This window comes from Coregonus clupeaformis, unplaced genomic scaffold (genome assembly GCF_020615455.1).
Source record: "Coregonus clupeaformis isolate EN_2021a unplaced genomic scaffold, ASM2061545v1 scaf0008, whole genome shotgun sequence".
NCBI lineage: Eukaryota > Metazoa > Chordata > Actinopteri > Salmoniformes > Salmonidae > Coregonus > Coregonus clupeaformis.
The window spans coordinates 108,828-120,584 of NW_025533463.1; the positions used below are offsets into that span (position 1 = coordinate 108,828).

The 11,757-nt window shown below is 42.3% G+C and overlaps 1 protein-coding gene across 2 annotated transcripts in view; it reads left to right on the plus strand.

The window, feature by feature from the left end:
* LOC121534172 (phosphatidylinositol 3,4,5-trisphosphate 5-phosphatase 1) overlaps positions 1-10,770 on the plus strand; it is a 52,296-nt gene extending 41,526 nt beyond the window's left edge. For both annotated transcript variants that reach the window (XM_041840702.2, XM_041840703.2), the window contains 10 exons: positions 3,208-3,289; positions 3,404-3,493; positions 3,955-4,065; positions 7,318-7,397; positions 7,507-7,594; positions 8,077-8,223; positions 8,902-8,968; positions 9,158-9,394; positions 9,673-10,157; positions 10,378-10,770. In XM_041840702.2, the coding sequence (XP_041696636.1) occupies positions 3,208-3,289; positions 3,404-3,493; positions 3,955-4,065; positions 7,318-7,397; positions 7,507-7,594; positions 8,077-8,223; positions 8,902-8,968; positions 9,158-9,394; positions 9,673-10,157; positions 10,378-10,427 (1,437 nt within the window). In that variant the 3' untranslated portion in view covers positions 10,428-10,770. The remainder of the gene's footprint in view (positions 1-3,207; positions 3,290-3,403; positions 3,494-3,954; positions 4,066-7,317; positions 7,398-7,506; positions 7,595-8,076; positions 8,224-8,901; positions 8,969-9,157; positions 9,395-9,672; positions 10,158-10,377) is intronic.
* The last annotated feature ends 987 nt before the right edge of the window (positions 10,771-11,757 follow it).

Sequence of the window (11,757 nt, forward strand, 5' to 3'; positions counted from 1 at the left end):
TCCAGTAAGGATAGCTGTAGATGGATCTACTCTCCAGTAAGAAGTGCTGTAGATGGATCTACTCTCTAGTAAGGATAGCTGTAGATGGATCTACTCTCCAGTAAGAAGTGCTGTAGATGGATCTACTCTCTAGTAAGGGATAGCTGTAGATGGATCTACTCTCCAATAAGAAGTGCTGTAGATGGATCTACTCTCTAGCTGTAGATGGATCTACTCTCCAGTAAGAATAGCTGTAGATGGATCTACTCTCCAGTAAGAAGTGCTGTAGATAGATCTACTCTCCAGTAAGGTATAGCTGTAGATGGATCTACTCTCCAGTAAGAATAGCTGTAGATGGATCTACTCTCTAGTAAGGATAGCTGTAGATGGATCTACTCTCCAGTAAGAATAGATGTAGATGGATCTACTCTCCAGTAAGAAGTGCTGTAGATGGATCTACTCTCCAGTAAGGATAGCTGTAGATGGATCTACTCTCCAGTAAGAAGTGCTGTAGATGGATCTACTCTCCAGTAAGAAGTGCTGTAGATAGATCTACTCTCCAGTAAGAATAGCTGTAGATGGATCTACTCTCCAGTAAGGATAGCTGTAGATGGATCTACTCTCCAGTAAGAAGTGCTGTAGATGGATCTACTCTCTAGTAAGGATAGCTGTAGATGGATCTACTCTCCAGTAAGAAGTGCTGTAGATGGATCTACTCTCTAGTAAGGGATAGCTGTAGATGGATCTACTCTCCAATAAGAAGTGCTGTAGATGGATCTACTCTCTAGCTGTAGATGGATCTACTCTCCAGTAAAAATAGCTGTAGATGGATCTACTCTCCAGTAAGAAGTGCTGTAGATGTATCTACTCTCCAGTAAGAATAGCTGTAGATGGATCTACTCTCCAGTAAGAATAGCTGTAGATGGATCTACTCTCCAGTAAGAAGTGCTGTAGATGGATCTACTCTCTAGTAAGGATAGCTGTAGATGGATCTACTCTCTAGTAAGAATAGCTATAGATGGATCTACTATCCAGTAAGAAGTGCTGTAGATGGATCTACTCTCCAGTAAGAAGTGCTGTAGATGGATCTACTCTCCAGTAAGAATAGCTGTAGATGGATCTACTCTCTAGTAAGGATAGCTGTAGATGGATCTACTCTCCAGTAAGAAGTGCTGTAGATGGATCTACTCTCCAGTAAGGAGTGCTGTAGATGGATCTACTCTCCAGTAAGAATAGCTGTAGATGGATCTACTCTCTAGTAAGAATAGCTGTAGATGGATCTACTCTCCAGTAAGAATAGCTGTAGATGGATCTACTCTCCAGTAAGAAGTGCTGTAGATGGATCTACTCTCTAGTAAGGGATAGCTGTAGATGGATCTACTCTCCAGTAAGAATAGCTGTAGATGGATCTACTCTCTAGTAAGGATTGCTGTAGATGGGATCTACTCTCCAGTAAGAAGTGCTGTAGATGGATCTACTCTCTAGTAAGGATAGCTGTAGATGGATCTACTCTCCAGTAAGAAGTGCTGTAGATGGATCTACTCTCTAGCTGTAGATGGATCTACTCTCCAGTAAGAATAGCTGTAGATGGATCTACTCTCCAGTAAGAAGTGCTGTAGATGGATCTACTCTCCAGTAAGAAGTGCTGTAGATGGATCTACTCTCCAGTAAGAATAGCTGTAGATGGATCTACTCTCCAGTAAGAATAGCTGTAGATGGATCTACTCTCCAGTAAGGGATAGCTGTAGATGGATCTACTCTCTAGTAAGGATAGCTGTAGATGGATCTACTCTCTAGTAAGGATAGCTGTAGATGGATCTACTCTCCAGTAAGGATAGCTGTAGATGGATCTACTCTCCAGTAAAGATAGCTGTAGATGGATCTACTCTCCAGTAAGGATAGCTGTAGATGGATCTACTCTCCAGTAAGAAGTGCTGTAGATGGATCTACTCTCCAGTAAGAATAGCTGTAGATGGGTCTACTCTCCAGTAAGGATAGCTGTAGATGGATCTACTCTCTAGTAAGGATAGCTGTAGATGGATCTACTCTCCAGTAAGAAGTGCTGTAGATGGATCTACTCTCCAGTAAGGATAGCTGTAGATGGATCTACTCTCCAGTAAGAATAGCTGTAGATGGATCTACTCTCCAGTAAGGATAGCTATAGATGGATCTACTCTCCAGTAAGAAGTGCTGTAGATGGATCTACTCTCTAGTAAGGGATAGCTGTAGATGGATCTACTCTCCAGTAAGAATAGCTGTAGATGGATCTACTCTCTAGTAAGGATAGCTGTAGATGGATCTACTCTCCAGTAAGAAGTGCTGTAGATGGATCTACTCTCTAGTAAGGATAGCTGTAGATGGATCTACTCTCCAGTAAGGATAGCTGTAGATGGATCTACTCTCCAGTAAGGATAGCTGTAGATGGATCTACTCTCCAGTAAGGATAGCTGTAGATGGATCTACTCTCCAGTAAGAAGTGCTGTAGATGGATCTACTCTCCAGTAAGAAGTGCTTTAGATGGATCTATTCTCCAGTAAGAATAGCTGTAGATGGATCTACTCTCCAGTAAGGGATAGCTGTAGATGGATCTACTCTCTAGTAAGGATAGCTGTAGATGGATCTACTCTCTAGTAAGGGATAGCTGTAGATGGATCTACTCTCCAGTAAGAAGTGCTGCCCAACCTATTATTTAGATTTTTTATAGTGGATATAGCGATGATCTGACATTGTTTCAAAGGTACAAATTCAACATTTTTTATACAAGGTTTGTCTATGTTGAACAATGGTTACCATGATGATCTAGTCCTGTGGTTGAAATTTCAGCCTCTAAAACAACAGTTTACGTCGACTACTTTTTTGCAATTCCATGTAGATTCCACGCCACAATGCGTTGACAAATTACATTGAAACAACGTTGATACAACCAGTTTGTGCCCAGCGGGTTGGCGTGGCACAGGCATGCCCTCATACAGTACAGTAACTAAGCAAATATCTGAGAGTACAATGTCGACAGCTCAGCAGTTTATTTTTCTGCATCTCATCGTAGCTGGGGACTCTCAGATGACCCAGGGCTTGGAAAGAGGGTTGTGAAGAACATCTTGCTATCACAGCCACCACACAGGATCTCCGAAACCCTGATTTTATTTTGAAGATGCCATGGTCTTAGATACTATCAAAGACTGGATGAATTTCTGAAAGACGGAAATTAAAATGTGTTCTCCCTCACAGACTAAATACAATCTACCATCATGGTGTGATCGTGTTCTGTGGAAGTCCTACCCACTGGTGCATGTGTTCTGTCAGTCATACGGTGAGACTACTGCAATGATAATTGATCGATTTGATTAATTGTAGTAACCAATAAAATATGTTTCATCTTAGCTAATATTATACCAATTATATCATTTTGCAACCTCTCTTGCAGGGTGCACCAATGACATCATGACCAGTGACCACTCTCCAGTTTTCTCAACATTTGAAGTCGGGGTGGCATCACAGTTTGTCTCCAAACATGGTACGGTTTCTAACTTCATTAGACAACTACTGGCTGTATCTGATGTGTAAAGATCTGAAGAGAATATCAGCCTGTGTGTCTGACATTAAATTTAAAGTATTTCGGAATGATCTGCCCCTAAGAAGTTTTTCTAGTGTTTTCCTTGTCAAACTCCATAGACAACTATATAGGTTCGAATCCAGGCTCTGTCGTAGCCGGCCGCGACCGGGAGACCCCATGGGGCGGCGCACAATTGGCCCAGCGTCGTCCAGGGTAGGGGAGGGAATGGCCGGCAGGGGATGTAGCTCAGTTGGTAGAGCATGGCGTTTGCAACGCCAGGGTTGTGGGTTCGATTCCCACGGGGGGGCCAGTATAAAAAAATAAATACAAAAAAAGAATGTATGCACTCACTAACTGTAAGTCGCTCTGGATAAGATCGTCTGCTAAATGACTAAAATGTAAATGTACAACTGTCTTTCCAGATCCCAACAGTGTGTCTCAGGGTGGGATCAAGTTCATGAACTGCGTTGCCACCCTCATGACCAAGTCCAAGACCAAGTTCTTCATCGAATACCACTCCAGCTGCTTAGAGAGTAAGAATAGGCTACTTCCTTATTCGATCCGAACACGGTGGTCAGTGGATCATAGGATAACGCTAAAATCAAACGTATTTGTCATGGATCACCATTAGCTGCTGCCAAGGTTACTCTTCCTGGCGTTCAGCAAAAATTTAAGGCAGTAATAAACATTATAATAAAAATTCTAAACATTAAAATACATCTTACAACAGATTTCACGATACATTAAGTGTGTGCCCTCAGGCCACTATTCTACTACAACACACCATCCAGGTGTACGTGTGTGGATAGTGTCTATGTTATGTGAGTTTGTATGTGTGTGTTTGTACCTGTGTGTGTGACTCTTCACAGTCCTCGCTGTTCCATAAGGTGTATTTTAATCTGTTTTTTTTTTTAAATCTAATTTTACTACTTGCATCAGTTACTTGATGTGGAATAGAGTTCCATGTAGCCATGGCTCTATGTAGTACTGTGCGCCTCCCATAGTCTGTTCTGGACTTGATGACTGTGAAGAGACCTCTGGTGGCATGTCTTGAGGGGTCCGAGCTGTGTGCTAATAGTTTAAACAGCTTTCAACATGTCAATACTTCTTACAAAAACAAGTAGTGATGAAGTCAATCTCTCCTCTACTTTGACCCATGAGAGATTGACATGTATATTATAATGTTAGCTCTATGTGTACATTTAAGGGCCAGACGTGCTGCCCTGTTAAGGGCCAGTTGTAATTTTTCCAAGTCCCTCTTTGTGGCACCTGACTTCACAACTGGGCAGTAGTCCAGGTGCGACAAAACTAGGGCCTCTGGGACCTGCTTTGTTGATATTGTTATTAAGAAGGTAGAGCAGCAATTTATTGTGGACATATCTCTCCCCATCTTAGCTACTTTTGCATCAATATGTTTTGACCAAAACAGTTTACAATCAATTTCCATATTATTCATTACAATATTTAGTTCCGGTTTAGTGAATGATTTGTCTCAAATACAATGCTTTTAGTTTTGGAAAATTTAGGACTAATTTACTCCTTGCCACCCATTCGGAAACTGAATGCAGCTCTTTGTTAAGTTTTGCAGTAATTACACTCGCTGTAGTAGCTGACGTGTATAGTGTTGAGTCATCCGCATACATAGACACACTGGCTTTACTCAGAGCCAGTTGCAGGTCATTAGTAAAGATTGAAAAAAGTAAAGGTCCTAAACAGCTGCCCTGGGGAATGCCTGATTCTACCTGGATTATGTTGGAGAGGCTAACATTAAAGAACACCCTCTGTGTTCTGTTAGACAGGTAACTCTCAATCCACAATATAGCAGGTGGAGTAAAGCCATAACATGTACGTTTTTCCAGCAGAATACTATGATCGATAATGGCAAAAGCTGTACTGAAGTCTAACAAAACAGTTCCCACAATCTTTTTATTATCAATTTCTCTCAGCCAATCATCCGTAATTTGTGTAAGTGCCGTCCGTACATGTTGAATGCCCTTCCCTATAAGCGTGCTGAAAGTCTGTTGTTAATTTATTTACTGTAAAATAGCATTGTATCTGGTCAAACATAATATTTTCCAAAAGTTTACTAAGGGTTGATGACAGGCTGATTGGTCGGCTATTTGAGCCGACCAATGGGTAGTGGAATGACTTTTGCTTCCTTCCAGGCCTGAGGGCACACACATTTTTGTAAGATTGGAGATATGGCAAATAGGAGTGGCAATATCATCCGCTATCATCCTCAGTAATTTTCCATCCAAGTTGTCAGACCCAGGTGACTTGTCACCTCTTCCACACTCACTATACGGAATTCAAAATGACAATGCTTGTCTTTCATAATTTGGTCAGATATACTTGGATGTGAGTTCAGCGTTTGTTGCTCTCTTGTCATGCCTAAGTTTGCTAATCTTGCCAATTAAAAAAACAATTCAAGTAGTTTCCAATATCAGTGGTTTTTGTGATGAACGAGCCATCTGATTCAATTAATGATGGAGCTGAGTTAGCCTTTTTGGCCCAAAAAATGTTTAAGGTGCTCCAAGGCTTTTTACTATAATTTAAACTTTGTTTCTTTTTGTTCTGTTTAGTCACATGATTTCTCCATTTGCAGTAGGTTTACCAATCGGTTATGCAGCCAGACTTATTTACCATTCCTTTTGCCTCATCCCTCTCAACCATAACATTTTTTCAATTCCTCATCAATCCATGGGGATTTAACCGTTTTTACAGTCATTTTCTTAATGGGGGCATGCTTATTAGTAACTGGAGTAAGCAATTTCATAAATGTGTCAAGTGCAGCGTCTGGTTGCTCCTCATTACACACCACAGACCAGCAAATATACTTTACATCATCAACATAGGAATTAATACAAAATCTCTTGTAGGACCTTATACACAATATTAGGTACAGCCTTTGGAACTTTGGTTTTCCTAGATATGGCTACTATATTGTGCTCACTACATCTGATGGATTTGGATACTGCTTTAAATCAGATTTCTGCAGCATTAGTAAAGATGTGATCAATACATGTGGATTTCATTCCTGTTCTGTTTGTAAATACCCTGGTAGGTTGACTGATAACCTGAACCAGGTTGCAGGCACTGGTTACAGTTTGAAGTTTTTCTTGAGTGGGCAGCTTGATGAAAACCAGTCAATATTTAGGTCACCCAGAAAATATACCTCTCTGTTGATATCACATACATTATCAAGCATTTCACACATGTTATCCAGATACTGACTGTTAGCACTTGGTGGTCTATAGCAGCTTCCCACCAGAATGGGCTTTAGGTGAGGCAGATGAACCTGTAGCCATATTACTTCAACAGTATTTGACATAAGATCCTCTCTAAGCTCTAATGGAATGTGGTTCTGAATATAGACCGCAACACCATCCCCCGTTGGCATTTCTGTCTTTTCAGTAGATGTTATAACCATGTATTGCTACCACTGTATCATCAAAGGTATTATCTAAGTGAGTTTCAGAGATAGTCAAAATAGGAATGTCATCTGTTACTAGTAAGTTATTGATTTCATGAAACTTGTTTCTTAAGCTACATATGTTATTGTGGGGTTTCTTTAGCACTTTTCTGTGATGCTTGATTGTTTCAAAACAATATATATCAAGAGCTCCAACTGAAATGTAGCCTAACTCACAGTGACTGCACACTAGCATGGTCCCAGATCTGTTTTTCTTGCCAACTCCTATTGTTCATTCTCATACCAAACTTGAATTGGCTGTAGCGCACAAACAGATCTGGGACCAGGCTAACTGCACACATTCTGTCCACAGAATTCGTCAAGAGCTCAGAAGGAGAGAACCAAGATCACTCAGATGGGTCCATCAAAGTTCGGTTTGGAAACCAAGTTGAGGTTAGTTGACATTTAAGCTATTTTATTTACACTAGGCTAATTGTCTTTACAAAATTGTGTATTTGATGTAATAGAGTTGTTGAGTGTCTGACCTCTTGTCTTTTTAAAGCTCGTCCCCATCATCTCAGACCCAGAGTATCTGTTGGATCAACACATCCTCCTGTGTGTCAAGTCCACAGACTGTGATGAATCCTATGGTGAGAAAGTAGGACAACTGTGGTCTGTTTGGAGAGACTCGTTGTGACAGTGACACAGACCACATTTGGGTTTGAGTAAATACTAGTCTAGGTCAATGAATCATGATCATCTATCTCTGTCATCATTTATCTCTGCCTTCATCTAGCTCTTCCTTCATCTATACTCTGTCATCATCTAGCTCTGTATTCATCTAGTTCTGTCTTCATCTAGCTCTGTCTTCATCTAGCTCTGTCTTCATCTAGCTCTGTCATCATCTATCTCTGTCATCATCCAGTTCTGTCATCATTTATCTCTGTCTTCATCTAGGTCTGTCTTCATTTAGCTCTGTCATCATTTATCTCTGTCTTCATCTAGTTCTGTCTTCATCTAGCTCTGTCAGAGAGTAAAAGCTTTTTACTAATCCTCCTCCTCCTGTTCCTCCTGTTCCTCCTCCTCCTCCCCCCTCCTCTTCCTCCTCCATGAAATGGTGTCATCCCTACAGGAGAGAGCTGTGTGGCTCTGCGAGCGGCGGAGTCCTCCTACACAGAGTTCCACGTCACGCTGACGCACCACGGCGAACGGACGGGCACCCTGACGGGAGGTGTACAGCTACGCACCTCAGCAGGCAAACAGACTGAGAAGTTATATGGTGAGACTGACAACCAATTAAGTTATACGGTGAGGCTGACAACCAATGAAGTTATACGGTGAGTCTGACAACCAATTAAGTTATACGGTGAGTCTGACAACCAATGAAGTTATACGGTGAGGCTGACAACCAATGAAGTTATACGGTGAGTCTGACAACCAATGAAGTTATACGGTGAGACTGACAACCAATGAAGTTATACGGTGAGTCTGACAACCAATTAAGTTATACGGTGAGACTGACAACCAATGAAGTTATACGGTGAGGCTGACAACCAATGAAGTTATACGGTGAGTCTGACAACCAATGAAGTTATACGGTGAGGCTGACAACCAATGAAGTTATACGGTGAGACTGACAACCAATGGCGTTATACGGTGAGGCTGACAACCAATGGCGTTATACGGTGAGGCTGACAACCAATGGCGTTATACGGTGAGGCTGACAACCAATGGCGTTATACGGTGAGGCTGACAACCAATGGCGTTATACGGTGAGACTGACAACCAATGGCGTTATACGGTGAGGCTGACAACCAATGGCGTTATACGGTGAGGCTGACAACCAATGGCGTTATACGATGAGGCTGACAACCAATGGCATTATACGGTGAGGCTGACAACCAATGGCGTACTGTACCATTAAAATGTTTCTATTTTTGTTGCATTTTGTCTTCAGATTTCATCAAAGTGGAAAGGGACGATTCTGGTGCCTCTAAAGGAAAAGGTCTTGATCACATCAACAAGTGAGATCTCCCTCTTCACTCACGGCTACTTTGCAACTTTTCAAGCAAAGCTGACATGTGATCCCAAGTCCTTTTTAAAAAACGAATGAAAAAAAAAAAAGTTTTAAGCATGTATGAGCCTTCGCTCTTTACGTTCCCTTTACCTGTTAATTGTGAGATGATCATGTGGTTATTCGTCCTGTTCAATAGGTTGGCTCTTCCCGCTGATATCACCAACCCCAGTTACATGGGGGTAGGCTACAAGTCTGGAGGTGTGGCAGACAGGGGCTGGAGCTACAGCATGCCCCCCAGATCAGGCTCCGGAGGTGGGGGTGGTGTCGTTGGGTTCGGGGGTAGGGACCAGACCCATGGAAACATCTCTCCCAAAAAGACTGTCTACGACCACAGCGCTGTGCGAAGCCCTACAGGAAAAGCAATCGATAATGTGTACGTTTCTCTTGGACTAGCTTAGCTCTAAGAGTTAAAAAAAGATCTACGAGTTTATAGTTTTCAGAACTCCTGATTGTCTGTGTGTGTGTGTGTGTGTGTGTGTGTGTGTGTGTGTGTGTGTGTGTGTCTGTGTGTGTGTGTGTGTGTGTGTGTGTGTTTTTTTGTGTGTGTGTGTGTGTGTGTGTGTGTGTGTGTGTGTGTGTGTGTGTGTGTGTGTGTGTGTGTGTGTGTGTGTGTGTGTGTGTGCCTGCCTGCCTGTGTGTCCTGTCTTCTAGTGGTGAGGACGGGAAGCCAGCGGAGATGTTTGACAACCCTCTGTACGGCTCCATGGGGAAGGGAGGAGCAAGATCACGTGGATCTAAAGACCAACCAGTCCCCCAATGCTCCAAGGACCACCTGATCCCTCCAGACCCCATCTTCTCCTTCACCAAACCCTCTGACCAGGACCCTGACCGCCCTCCGGTCCCCACCCCGCGTAACCGCTCTTACACCTGTTCTGAGACCAAGCCCCCGTGTTCAGCCCCAACTGCTTCAGCCTTGGCCGCCTTCCCCTCCCAGACCTACACCAAGAACCCTGTGAAGCCGTCACGCTCTGAGGGGGGCATGGTGCTAATGACCAATAGGCCGCCTCTGCCCATGAAGTCCCGCCCAGGCCAGGCGGACGCCACGCCCACTAAGCCTAGAGACTACAGAGACAGCTCGGAGCTGCCCAGCAAACTCCGCCCACCTGCAAGGCCCATCCAGCCCCTCCCCAAAGATGGTAAATCTCCAGTAACTTTCCCTCATGAATTTCACGCAAGTGGTCTCGGTTTAGATATCATGCAAGCAAGTTGCTTATAGCTTCTGTTGTCATGGTTTTAAACTAAGCATACCACAGAGGAAGAGGTTATGTACATTAAACTATGTACATAGTCGACACAACAGGCTGATGTGAAAGGAACTTTGTCTGTAATGGAAATCTCTCTTCTCCTCTTCCCCAGCGCTTCATGAGACAACTCAACCCCCGAAGATGGGCCGTTCAGTGAAATGACTGTGTGTGCTTTGGCTGAAAAAGCCTCCTCCTGTCCTATATGTTAAAATTAGTTGAATGGTGGCTAGTGGCAGGTGACGACTAACTCCAACTCCTCACCCCCAGCCCGGTCGCTGCACTGCTTGCCTTCCTGACTCTCCAAAACAAGTTTCTGTCCAAACTCACCTTTTCCATATGCGTTAGGCCATATTACTGGCAACTCTCTGGGGATTTGTGGAGTCCTCTTAAATAAGTATAATTGTTTTTTTTTTTTGCACAGAAAAGCTCTTTAGATTATAGGAATCATTTTTAAAGACTTGCACAACAATCTCAATGTGTCTCTATTAAACAAAAGGGAATCATACTCACCTGCCTCTCCTATTCATTTTTCACATGTTCATATGCCCAGCAGCCAAGTATCCTTTATATATGTAATGCTACCACCTGCTGGTATGTTGACAGTATTGCATTCATGTGAATACATTTAAAAAATTAAGTGGCCAACATAATAATTGGATTGGAAAAGTTTTTTTTCATCCTTCTTCTTTTACCAACTGCATAGAAGATACAGTGGGGGAAAAAAGTATTTAGTCAGCCACCAATTGTGCAAGTTCTCCCACTTAAAAAGATGAGAGAGGCCTGTAATTTTCATCATAGGTACACGTCAACTATGACAGACAAACTGAGAAAAAAATATCCAGAAAATCACATTGTAGGATTTTTTATGAATTTATTTGCAAATTATGGTGGAAAATAAGTTCAACACTCTGCTGCTACTGGCTGGAATAAACTCCAACATGATTTCAAAAACGCAACCATTTCATCTCCCTCCCCAATTTCATCAACAGTATAAACTACCTGGTTATCCACCCCTGCTTTTAACTGCTTCAGTAGCTGCTAATGAAATGCTAATTAGCTGCTAATGTGGCTATCATAAAGAACTACAAATGCCATGATGATCTGGACGAGACTGCCGAATCGAGGCAAAGGTAAGAATCTCTGGGTTAACTATCCAATGTTAGCTACATTTAGTGATGAATACATTGGCTGAATTTCTTTAAGTTGACAATTCTGTGAACAAGTTTTAAATTGACACAATACCTGTTAGCAAAGATGTCAGCTAGAGGTGACATGCAGGAGCTTGCAGGGATTTGTAGTTCTGCATGATGTCTCCGTTGATGCTAATTAGCATTTTCGAATCGGAGAGTAAATAGAGACGAATATATTGATAAAAGCCACCTTGTCCGAGAGAGATTTACATGGTTATCAAAACATCACGCCAGGGTGAGCCTACATGAAACACAGCCCTTATTTAAAGTTTCTAAAATCCCATACGGGAAAAATGAATAGT